Consider the following 12,975-nt stretch of genomic DNA (forward strand, 5'->3'; position numbering starts at 1 on the left):
AATTATATTAATCAATACACTCCCAGGGACACAGTAGGTAAGGGATATGGAAACTTAGCAGCAAACATTGGCCCAACAAGTGAAAAACCCTTCACCAATACAATTTCTAATCAATCTTTTAACTGCTCAAAGGAATCTGTTATTTAGACAGTTTAGAACATCTCATGCCTCTCACGGTTGGGAGGCTGTGAACAATCACATGTGGCCGGAAGAGCCTGTTCAGGCAGGCTGGAGGACTTCCAAAGGAGTTTGTAGATTGAAACACTCTTGTCATGCCCAGGAACTTTATTAACTGGAGCTATAAGTTAACTCTTTTTCAGAGAGAGGTGGTGGGGGACAGCCCCCCCCATAAAGTCAGAGGTGTAGGTGAGAGCACAAAGCAGTAAAGTAGGCAGACTCTGGTTTTGGGGGTAGATGCTCGAGAATTTCCAGGGGGACTCCTGAGGCTTGAGCCCGCCTTTGCGTATGCTGAGCCTCCTTCCTCATGACCTTTGCCATGGGCAGAGTTCCTCACACTGGCTCCCAGCATCTGGCTAACTCTTAGCTCTGTCTTTCTGCCTCATGTCCCCTCCTGCGCCCAGGCCCACATTCCTGCCTGTTCAGAGGATGGATATTTCCATCTGGTCATCTGTCTGGGACCTTGTTTGTCCAGCCACATTCCTTAGGAACCAGTGCTTCCATGCTCTACGTGGCTTAGGTGGGAAGCTCTGATCATCACTGATTCCTTTTTTTCCCTCTCCCCCAGATACCAAATTCATTCACCTTTTACAATCTAAACAAGTGAACAAGCAGAGCCCTATGTTTTTGTCTTGCCTTAGTATTACTCAATCTGGTTGTGATGATTCATTTTCTGTTTCAATTTGACTAGGCCACAGTACCTAGATATTGGGTCAAACGTGAATATAGACATTACTCCGAAGATGTTTTTTAAGACTAGATGGGCAATGAAGTCAGTAGACTGTGAGCAAAGCAGATTATCCTCTTGGATGTGGGTGGGCCTTGTCCAATCAGTTGAAGATCTTAGGAGAGAAAAGACTGAGGTCCTCCAAGGAAGAAAGAATTCAGCCTGCAACCCACCTTTGGACCCCAGCTGCAACATTACTCTTCCTTGGCTCTCCAGCCTGCTTGCCCACCCTGCTGACTTTAGAGGTGCCAGCTCCACAATCATGTGAGTCAGTTCCTCAAAATAAACCTTTCTCTTTCCACACACACACACAGCCTATAGGTTCAGTTTTTCTGGAGAACCCTGACTAATACACTGTCCTACCTCCTAACTCAGCTCCCTGTTCCTGCGTTCACTCACTCCCCTCCAACCCTCTCCAGTGAGGCTCACTGGCTTTTTGTAATGTTAATTTACTCACAAAATTTGCTGAATCCCCTATTGCTTATTGATGGACAGCTGTGTTTCCCAAACATCAGATGTTTGTGTATCTTCACTGAACTTGACATAAGTTTTCAATGTCCCAGCTATACAGTTACTTGTTTTAGATTTTCCTTTGCATGGACCCTTCTCAGAAATGCTTGCATTTTGACCGGAATGTGTGCATTTTTAAGATAAAAGTTCTTACAGGTATATTGTGGGTTTTGGTGAATAGGAGAAGAGCACTTTTGTGGAAGGGTTTTGGGCTTTGCTAATTCCTTGCAACTCCACAAGCTGGTTCTCTTGAATTGAAGCTAAATGTCTATGATGCGAAGTCCCAGCAAGATGGAGACATATGACACAGATTTCTACAGCGTCTTGGGTCATTCAAAACAGAGGCGGCTCTTTCTTGCCTCTTCATCTGTGGATGGGAGTGGGGATGGCGAAAGTTTGGTCCCCTCTCTGGGGTAGGGATGGAGGTAGGGAGTATGAGTAATGAAAGAAGAGGAAGAAGGCAAGAGACCATCCAAGTTTTCACAACTCACTCCCTGGTGTTTGAAAATACCCTATTTTATTATTTTCTAGAACTGATTTCTGCAACATCTATTCCGAGGAAAACACTGGAAAGAAATAAGTAGTTCCTTTGCATCAGTTAACCCCTTTGTTAATGTTAAATCACTTAGTCACTTCTGTGGGGAATTAAAGAGGTTGATTCATGGTGATGTGACCCTCCTGTTACTTCTGCTTCCTTTTTCCCTCTTGTATATCAAGACTCAGAGCCCTTGGGAAGGGCCTTGCTGCACCCAGAGGAGAACCTGAGAGGAACCTGTAAGTAAACTTTCAGAATAATCTTGATTTTGAAATTGCTTTTTTTTTTTTTAAGAAAAAATTAAATATTAGAAAATTGGAATAAACAGATGAGACCAGAGGAAACTTGAAGTCCCTGTTTCTATCCCTGACAGTTTACCCATGAACAGAAATGGCAGAAAGAAAGCTTTTGTTAACAATGGTCTGAGGGATCTGAATCCCTCATCTCAGGGAGGACAGGAGCTTGAGCATCTTCTTAACAGAACAGCTGCATGGACTTGCGCCACCCCGGGCTTTTGAAGAATTGATCTTTTAGCCAAGGCTCGGGTCCGGGAGAGGAACAGGACTGGCTGTGAAAGGGCTGCCAGGCCTCACAGACAATGCCAAGCCAGACTGAATTGTTCTGTAGACGCTGCTCGGTTTATCCTGATAGCTTTCATTAATCTTTCCTTTCTTGTGTGAAGGTTGCTTTCAGAGAGGAAGGTGTTCACTGGCTTTCCCAAGGCAAGAGCGATGAAAACAAAATGATGAGGAACTCATTCCACCTCTCGGCGCTGCTCGAGCTATTTTGGCAGGCTCAGAGAACAGTGTGTTCCCAACCAATTTATGAAGTTTGCAAGAGTTTGAAAAAAAAGAAAGGACAAGAAACGCTCCATTCTCCTCATGTCCCCTCTAGGGGCTCCTGCGCGGCTGCAGAATGCCAGCGCCCAGGGCCGGCTCGGCCGCTCTCCTTTGCCTTCCTTCCCGAGACTGTGGGCTAGAGGAGCCTTAGAACTGAGCTTCTCAGCCAGCCCAAGTCACCTCTGCGGTCCCCAGCGAGGTCAGGGGAGCAGGCCAGGCCACAGGTCTGCTGTCTCCCAGCCTCACGCTCTTTTTCTATGCCTCCTCTGTCCTTTCTCCAGATTGTCTCTAGAATGAGACTCCCACCAAGCCCTGAAGTCAGTGAGAGGCTGACCAGTGTAGATTAGGATTCCGCAGGGGATTAGCAGAATGGGCTGGAGGAGAGAGAAAGTGCATCAGCAGCAGGCCTGGTGGGCAGGCGCCATTGGAGCTGGTCTCCCTTACTGGAGATGTTGTGATGTCAGGCCAGGCGAGTGCTCCCCACGCGGGGAAGGAGGGGAGAAACAGGACAACGCTGAGGTGCTCGTCCTCTGGATCTTTCCCCAAAGAAGGCTGCATTGGTTTCTCTGGCACTTGCAAAAGCAGAGAGCCTGTGCGTTTCTGTGTGTCAGCCCCAGAACAGCACTCGTGACGTGTATGCATCTTCAATGCCCTTCCATCCAGAAGGCTCCCAGGGTGGGCCACTTCAGAGGCCTTAATGGTTTTTGTCATGGCCGTTGATTGGGCCTCATATCTGAAGCAATGATGCATACTTTGCACCTCTTGAGTTAATCTGGGCCCAAAAGAATCACAGGACAACAGTGAAATGTTCATCTCCCTGACACCCCAACAAAGTGGATAAACAGAGCTCTGGGGCTAGGGGCTGGGAGCTGGGAGCCCATGCCCTCCATGCCAGGGCTTTTGCTGCGACCCCTGACATATACCCCCTGGGAAAGACCATCGAATCCACTGAGAATGTACCTTTGCGCTAGTGGTTGCTGGCGTGTGCAGGTTGATGGAGGAGCCTGGCTGCTTCTGTTTCCCATGGCAACGGTTCAGCTCTGCATGGAAGCAGGTAATTGTGGGTTCAGGCTGTGTACACAGACCGCACATTCTGCATGGCTCCCTGCTTGGACCAAGTGCTTCTCATCACTGCCCCTGCTTCTTAACTTGTTCCCTCCTACCTGGTGGCTCAGAGAGTAAAGAATCTGCCTATAATGCGGGACGTAATGGGTTCGATCCCTGAGTTGGAAAAATCCCTTGGAGAAGGGTATGGTAACCCATTCCAGTATTCTTGCCTGGAGAATCCCCGTTGACAGAGGAGCCTGGTGGGCTATAGTCCATAAGGTCGCAAAGAGTGGGACCTGACTGAGTGACGACTAAGCACAGCAACCCAGCCACACAAAATGACTTTCATCCCGTGAAAGAGAGATGGGTCCTCAGCGATAGTCTCCTGTGGACCACAGCTATGGGTTCCTGGCCTCAGGGTGTGGTGAAACTGGAATTTAGGGGTAAAGGCAGAAAAGTGGTCATTATTCTTGGGATATTGCTGTTGGTAAAAGCAAAGAACAGGAACATGGTCCTGGGGAGACACTGAGTCAGGAGATAAACATTGTTGCTGTTACGATACAGGGGAACCACAGGTTAAAGGGATCGGGTGAGACTTTTAGGTGCTGCTGAAGAAGCAATGGGGGCAGGGGGCTCAATTCTGTAGCATAAGAGAAGGGAATAAAATAGGGCTGGAGATCTTTGGGCGGAAATAAATATTCCCAAGGCGTAAAGAAAAACCTTTATGCATGACACTGGAATCTGGCCTACAGCATGATTTTTAAAAATGTCTCAGGGGATAAAAAGAGAGAAGGGCAATTCAGATGATGGGAGAACAAGCAGGATAAGAGGAGGAGGAAGGCAGAGCAGAGAGAGGAGGAGGAAGTCAGGTGCAGATTTCCCAAAGGCCAAGGATTGCAAACTGATGACCAGTGTCCAAAAGCATTGTCAGACTATTTAAAAATAAATTGAGCTAACTTAAAAAAAAAGAAAAAGAAAAACTCAGGAGATGTTACCCAAAGGAAATGAGATTTCTGGCTTCTCTTGAAAAAAATCAGAAAATCTGGCTACACGGGGTCTGTGTACAACCTCGAAGAAAACCTGCTGGGGTGGGACTACTGCTCTGGCAACTTCAACTGGGGCGTGGGCATCATAACTCCCCAAGACCCACTGCCCCACACCTCTGCCCACCCCAGGAAGTCTCTATCTCCTGGTTTCCTTCACTCTTTATGGTGCCTGTCTGACACCTGCAGGCATTTGAAAACTTCAGTGCTGCCCACGGGGCCCTAATGCCCTAACTCAGGGGAAAACCCCGACCCTGACCTCCAGCCCAACAGAGAAGGCGGGGCCAACACTGAATGCAGCTCTCATCCCCTGACCCTGGGAGAACAAGTGCCTTGGAGCCTGGACCTCAGACCAGGATGGGCCTGACTCCTGGCTGGAAATCCGTTGTCAGCTCTGGAGCATTCAGCTAGTCTGTGCTGGCAGAGAAGGCAGAGGACACCCAATGTAGATGACAAGGCAAGGAGCGCATATGCCTGCCTTGTTGAATATGCATTTCATGATGCGTGAGTGATTGGGGTTTTGGGGATTTGGGGTTTAAGTTCAATCAGACTTAGAAACTACTCTTTGAGGATCATGTGAAAGAGAACCTGAGAAGCTTGCCTATCCTGAATCCTCAGTACCACTTAAACACGAGATAGAATTCTGTTTCTTCTGCTTGTTCACTGTGTGACTTTAGGCAAGTTATTCAGCCTCTCTGAGCCTGAGTTGTCTCATCCAAACCATATCGATATAATTATACATAGCTGCTGTGAAGATTGGGAATAATGTATTTCAGATGCCATAACAGTGGCCAGACTCTCGGTAACAACCTGAGCACTATTAATATTATCTATTATTATTACTATTTTGCTTGTTCCTCTTTTCTAATTATTTATTTAGTAATAGCTGAAGGCAAATTTGGTATGTGGGAAATGTGATACTCTGTTGCTTAGGAACACTGGTAGGGATTTTAAAATGGGCTTCATGAAGAGTCAGAAATGAGATGTTGATGGAATGGGAAATGTGCCACCCTGTGGCAGGAAACTGGGGTCTGCCTCCCACCTCTGCTTCCAGCATTGGAATGGCCTTGGCAAGTCCAGCAGCCTCTCTGGATTTTCATTTGCTCATCTGTGGAAACCAGCTGGCCAGGTGTTAGTCATCTAGAGCTGTGTTGTTCAGTACACAGACACCAGCCACGTGAGACTATTTAAATTTAAATGAATTAAAACTAAAGTTAGGAATGCAACTTCTCAGTTGCACTAGTTCTAGGTCAAGTGCTCAGTCGTCACGTAGGGCCAGTGCTGACCACGTCAGACAGCTCAGATACGGAATATCTCCATCATCACTCAAGGTGCTGTCGGACAGTGCTGAATTCTAGAGACTGCGACCCAATGTCCGGTCCTCAGATCAGCAGCATCAGCACCATCCAAGACTTGTTAGAAATGTGGACTCAGGTGCCATTCTAGACGTTTGGATCAAAATCTGTGTTTTGACACGAATCCCCCAGCAATAACATACTCAAGTTTAAGAAACTCTGACCTATAAGATTTCTTCCAGCTCTAAAACTAAAGTTAAAAAATCTGGTATCTGCCTGAAAAAGTCTTTGAGAAAAAATAAGCAACTGGCTTGTCCAAATCCTGATTCCCTGTTTTGTTTTGTTTTGTTTTTCTAAAAAGAAAGGATTGGGGCCATTGGAAGAAAGATGAACAGAATGACTGTACCTCTGCAGGACCAGAGGATAGAAATGAACAGACGTCTATTAATAAAGGCACAGTGTCAAATGTCAGTCCTGGGAAGGCGGAGCAGTCCAGCTCCTGCCTCTGAGCCTCCCATCCAAGGCATTCAAGCCTTGCCTAAAGAGCTTCAGAGAACAGAGGTTCAATTTTCTGTGGCAGCAAAGAAACAAGAAACGGATTGCATTTACTGGATACCTTATCTCCAGGGCATCTTAACCTGCTTGTGAAAGCTCCTCTCCTTAAACCTCACCAGGAAGGAGCTCAGGCATGTCTTCTATTCAAGTAGGGAAAATGAGGAAGAGAGATTGGTGAAGAAATCAAGGCCACATTCAACAGTGATGGGAAGGGCGGAGTGGAAGACCAGTCCTGGGCTTGTGATCCAAAGTTCTCCCCTGTGGCTTGAGATATTAATATAAAATAGGAGGGGAGACATATGGTCTCTTGCTGCAGAAAGTTTTGGTGTCTTTTGGTGACGTGCTGTTTTCAACCCTAAAACAAATGGGAATAATATTAGATCTGTTGCTTGTTAAGAAAACATGTGCCTCTTACAAGACAAAATTGCAGGCATATATCTTATATAATTGTTATTAGATTTTATTGGCAAATGTTAAAATTTTAATGGATCCATAAATCTGTTTCTCACTTGCAGAGAAATCTCTTTATTAAGAACAAACTGTACAAGGATAAAGGCAAGAGAAGGGGAAAACAATCTAAAATATGCATTATTAATTTTTTAGGAAGCAAGCAACAGGGTACCTCGTAAAGGATATTAGAAAACATAAAACAGCTGGGATTTGTGATTTGCTGTAGAGAAAAATCTGCTGATTTGGGAAACATGCTTACAGGGACAACTGTGCTGTGCTGTGCTTAGTCGCTCAGTCGTGTCCGACTCTTTGCCACCCCATGGGCTACAGCCCACCAGGCTCCTCTGTCCATGGGGATTCTCCAGGAAAGAACACTGAGTGGGTTGCTATACCCTCCTCCAGCAGATCTTCCCAACCCAGGGATGGAACCCAGGTCACCTGCATTGCAGGCAGATTCTTTATTGTCTGAGCCACCAGGGAAGCCCAAAGGGTCAACTATTTTGATGCAAAAAAAAAAAAAAAATTAGCAGTTAGAAATGGGTTTGTAATATACAAACAATGTCTTAAAGAATCACTTACAGGAAGTGTGATGAGTTTCCAGCAGATGGAGTGAACTGAGCACCCTGTCACACAACAGAGCCCAGAGCCGTAGAATCTGGGCATGGTTCAGGGGGACAGGGAGATATGACCTGAATCTCACTGTGCCACCTGCTCTGTGTGGTCGCTGACACATTTCAGGAAGCACTCTGGGCCTCAGCGTCCATTATGTGAAATGCAAAGAACATCTGTCCCCAGAAGCTTCAGAGAGGATGCAGAAAGGCTATTTGTAAAGTGCCCCTAGGACACAAAAGGCAATTAATACCCATTAGTGCACCAATTACTCACATAATGGTTTGAGGTCAAATCCAAAGCCGTAAAAAAGAAGGCACTGGGACCAGGCCTAGGAGGAGAGGCGGCACCTCCCAATGGCACTGGGGCTGGGCGTTGTGTGAACTCCCCACCTGCTCACTGCTGGCTGATCAAGTCCTCCCACCCAGCAGTGAAGCAGGGCTGACTCACACTGGCAAGGCTGGGGACGGTTCAGGAGCACAGGGGCCATACAAGATTTCTGAGGGTCAGAGAGGTGTGGGTATGGAGTTGGTGCATGGAAGCACTCAAAGTGTGTGTGTTAGTCATTCGTCGTGTCTGACTCTTTGTGATCCCATGGACTGCCGCCTGCCAGGCTCTTCTGAAGTCTATGGGATTCTCCAGGCAAGAATATTGGAGTGGGTTGTCATTCCCTTCTCCAGGTCATCTTCCCAACCCAGGGATCAAACCCAGGTCTCCTGCATTGCAGATTGATTCTTTACCATCTGAGCCACCAGGGAAGCATGGGATCACTCAGTTCAGTTCAGTTCAGTCACTCAGTCGTGTCCAACTCTTTGAGACCCCATGGACTGCAGCATGCCAGGCCTCCCTGTCCATCACCAGCTCCCAGAGTTTACTCAAACTCATGTTCATTGAGTCGGTGATGCCATCCAACCATCTCATTCTCTGTCGTCCCCTTCTCCTCCCACCTTCAATCTTTCCTAGCATCAGGGTCTTTTCAAATGAGTTGGTTCTTCGCATGAGGTAGCCAAAGTATTGGAGTTTCAGCATCAGTCCTCCAGCCTCCAAACTGGCATGAATTGAGCAACCTGAAATGAGGAAATGAGTCTCTTTCTGGGTTCAGGTAGAATGGGGTTAATGTAGGACAGAAATGAGATGGGGAAATAGGCAGGTTAGGAACAAACCTGTGGAAATTTCTCCAGCAATAATATAGAGGGCTTGCAGCTCTTGGCATGTAATCTGAATGGGAAAGTTCATTGTTGCTGTTGCTGCTGCTAAGTCGCTTCAGTTGTGTCCGACTCTGTGTGACCCCATAGACGGCTGCCCACCAGACTTCCCTGTCCCTGGGATTCTCCAGGCAAGAACACTGGAGTGGGTTGCCATTTCCTTCTCCAATACATGAAAGTGAAAAGTGAAAGTGAAGTTGCTCAGTCGTGTCCGACTCTTAGCGACCCCATGGACTGCAGCCTACCAGGCTCCTCCGCCGTGGGGTTTTCCAGGCAAGAGTACTGGAGTGGGGTGCCATTTTTCACTGCCAGCCTCCAAACCAACCTCCAGTTCTGAAAGGAAGCAAGCTTAGGGGAAAAAGAACTCTGTTCTTTTGTTGGTTGCCCTTCTAATGACCATTTACTCCCATCCCCTTTCCTCCAGATGGAGTTAGAACACCCTCGTGGGGAGGATCTTGAATCCCTGCTAAGGCCAGTCCCACATGGTAATGCCCCTTCTTCAACACAATGTCTCCCCATTTCTCTTCTCTGTGCAGAACTTTCGCATTCAGATTACTTGCCAAGAGCTGAAAGGCCTCTATATTATTGCTGGAGAAATTTCCACAGGTTTGTTCCTAACCTGCCTATTTCCCCATCTCATTTCTATCCTACATTAACAACATTCTGCCTGAACCCAGAAAGAAAGTCATTTCCTCATTTCAGGTCATGCCCTCCAGCCAATGCGCAGACACTTTTCTCACGTGGCGAGTGTAATTCACTGGCTGGAACGATATTAAGCTACTCCATAAATCCAGCCCCACAATAGTTGATGTGAGAAGGGATTTATTTGAGAGGGTTTAATAATTGATCAATGTCTTCATTAAAATTCCATACATACAGTATAATGCTCATTAGATATTTTCATGTCAATCAAGAGAGCTCAAATTTATTTTATACTGTTCCAAGTGAAACCCAAGGCTCTTTGAGTGCCTCATGGACCTAAATCTGCATGACTGTCAGGGCAGTAGCAACCCCTTAGCACCTTCATTTTATTATGCCAGATCTGGGAAAAAAGAAAAGATGATTAACTCAGTGACAAATTATTCTTATTTTCCTTATAAGAGTCTCAGGAGAGAGCTGCACTTGGAGGGTGAGAGCTAGGGAGGGAAGACACAGTGTCACAGAGATGGCTACATCAGTCTCAGTCCAATGCCACGTTTGAATTTGGATGCCTTCAGTTTGCTCTTTTTTGTAAAATTAGAGCACAAGAAAATAGATGATTATCTGAAAGTGATCTTACTTCAAGCAGTTTGTGGAAACTGCAGCCTGTCCATCAACCTAAGGTTGGTTTCAATTAATAAGACCCACGGCACAGTCCCACTGCTCTTAGCAGTGAACAATCACTGCCTAACAAAGCAGCGCAAAATTCGGGGCCTGAGAGTAAACCAGCATTTCTTATTATTGTTCAAGTATCTGCGATCAGCTGGTGGCTGAGGACTGGCTATGTGATATGTGATGTGTGGTATGTGATATGCGATACCCTGCTTCACATATCAGGCACTGGCTATTGGCTGAGTTGATGGAACAGACTGGTCATGTGCCTCTTGTCATTCAGCAGTCCAACCTGTATAACAGGCAGAATGACCCCCTACCCCAAGCCCCAACCAAAGATGTCCATGTCCTAATGCCTAGAACCTGTGGCTATGTTATCTTTCGTGGCAAAAGAGATTCTACATGTGTGCTTGAGTTAACGATCTTGAGATGGAGGGATTATCCTGGATTATCTGGGTGGCCCCAGTATAGTGACAGGGGTCCTTACAAGAGGAAGGCAAGAGGATCAGAGTCCTGAGAGAAGATATAAGGATGGAAGCAGAGGTCGGAGAGAAAAGAGGATGAATCATCGCTCTCTCTGAGATGGAGGAGAGTCCACGAGCCAAGGAATATAGGCAGCATTATACATTGGAAAAGGCAATGGAATGAATTTTCCCCTGGAAACTCCAGCCTTCTGGACCAGTTTTAGACTTCTGACATTTAGAACTGTTATGAGAATAAATATGTGTTGCTATAAACCATTAAGTCTGTGGAAATTTGCTATAGCAGTAATAGAGGCAAAGTCGGACACGACTGAGCGACTGAACTGAACTGAACTGAACACCTGGACTTGTTAACAAGGGCTTCCCTGGTGGCTCAGACAGTGAAGAATCTGCCTACAATGCAGGAGACCCAGGTTCAATCCTTGGATTGGGAAGATCCCCTGGAGAAGGGAATGGCAACCCATCCACTCCAGTATTCTTGCCTGGAGAATTCCATGGACAGAGGAGCCTGGCGGCTATAGTCCATGGAGTCACAAAGGATCAGACATGATTGAGCAACTGACACTTTCACACTTTCATAAGCCACTAGCTGTGGAAATTTGCTTTAACAGTAATAGAGGCTAATACACTTGGACTTGTTAACAAGTTCGTAGCAGGGTTCCAAGAGAAGCAGCAGGGAATCATAAACTCAGAAGAGACACACTCACTTCTGCCACATTCTGCTGGCCAGCGCTTGTCACAAAGCCATCCAGAACTCAAGGGCTAGAGAAATAAACACCACCACTGGATTCTATTTCTCTCACCTCTTGATGGGAGAAGCAGTAAAGTCACCTTGCAAGGAGGCGTTGAAACTGAGCAGTACTCTGCAGGGCCTTCCCAGGAACCAACCCCATGTGCCCCAGCTCTGTAGAAGAGCTTCACCCTCATAGACCTTCTCCAGGTTCAAAGAGAAAATTTAATAAGAAAAGTGAGAAACTACAGAAACAAAGGAAGTCAAGCAAAACAAAATAATGAGTTTAGCCATAAAACAAAGTCAGGGCCCTTTAGTTCCTCCTCACAGGCTATAGATAATATTCAGCACCATATCCTTGAGTTGTTTTGTAGACATCAAAACCTCCATCAGGTGAAAGAAGTTAACTGCAGGCTGACCACATCAGGTGGACCTCAGACTTGTTGGAACCAGGTTGATGATGCTCATTCCCAGAATGTCACACTCACCACCAAGCAATCAAGAGCTACATGAGCTGATCAAGCACCTGCAAGCCTCTCCCCCATCTTGCCTTTAACAGCCCTTCCCCAAAAGCCATTGGGGAGTTGTGGCCTTTTTTTTAAAAATCACGTTTTTTATTGAGGTTCAGCAAAGCATTGGACACGACTGAGCGACTGACAGTTCAGTCACTCAGTCATGTCTGATTCTTTGTGACCCCATGGACTGCAGCACGCCAGGCCTCCCTGTCCATCACCAACTTACCCAAACTCATGTCCATTGAGACAGTGATGCCATCCAACCATCTCATCCTCTTGTCATCCCCTTCTCCTCCTGCCTTCAATCTTTCCCATCATCAGGGTCTTTTCACATGAGTCAGCTCTTCGAATCAGGTGGCCAAAGTATTGGAGTTTCAGCTTCAACATCAGTCCTTCCAATGAATATTCAGGACTGATTTCCTTTAGGATGGACTGGTTGGATCTCCTTGTAGTCCAAGGGACCCTCAAGAGTCTTCTCCAACTGACTGACTGTTAATTTATAATGTTGAGTTAGTTTTAGGTATGTAGCAAAGGGATTAAGTTATATATATATATATATATGTATATACATAATTTAATGGCAACCCACTCTAGTATTCTTGCCTGGGAAATCCTATAGACAGAGGAGCCTGGCAGGATAGGGTCCTTGGGGTCACAAAGAGTCAGATACAACTGAAAACGCACATATATATATATATATATATATTCTGTTTCAGATTCTTTTCCCTAGGGTATTACAGAGTCATGGAATACAGTTAATTGTGCTATATAGTAGGTCTGTATTTTTTATCTATTTTTACACATGAAGTGTGTATATGTTAATCATAAACTATTAATTTATCTCTCCTTCACCCCTCACCCCATGATCCCATTTGTCTTCTGTGTCTGTGAGTCTATTTCTGGTTCATAAATAAGCTCATTTATATCAAGTTTGGGTCTTTTGAA

At 46.0% G+C, this 12,975-nt stretch overlaps 1 protein-coding gene across 6 annotated transcripts in view; it reads left to right on the forward strand.

The window, feature by feature from the left end:
- The first annotated feature begins 415 nt into the window (after window positions 1-415).
- The window catches only part of LOC102397820 (dendrocyte expressed seven transmembrane protein), a 43,389-nt gene continuing 30,829 nt past the window's right edge, over window positions 416-12,975 (forward strand). For 2 of the 6 annotated variants that reach the window (XM_025265155.3, XM_025265156.3), the window contains exons 1-2: window positions 424-2,188; window positions 2,632-3,842. In XM_025265155.3, the coding sequence (XP_025120940.3) occupies window positions 3,668-3,842 (175 nt within the window). In that variant the 5' untranslated portion in view covers window positions 424-2,188; window positions 2,632-3,667. Of the gene's footprint in view, window positions 2,189-2,631; window positions 3,843-9,206; window positions 9,478-12,975 lie in introns of those variants that run through there. The other 4 variants (XR_003103571.3, XM_044928602.2, XM_025265159.3 and 1 more) reach the window with 4 other exon arrangements.

Source organism: Bubalus bubalis, chromosome 15, assembly GCF_019923935.1.
Source record: "Bubalus bubalis isolate 160015118507 breed Murrah chromosome 15, NDDB_SH_1, whole genome shotgun sequence".
Taxonomy (NCBI): Eukaryota; Metazoa; Chordata; class Mammalia; order Artiodactyla; family Bovidae; genus Bubalus; species Bubalus bubalis.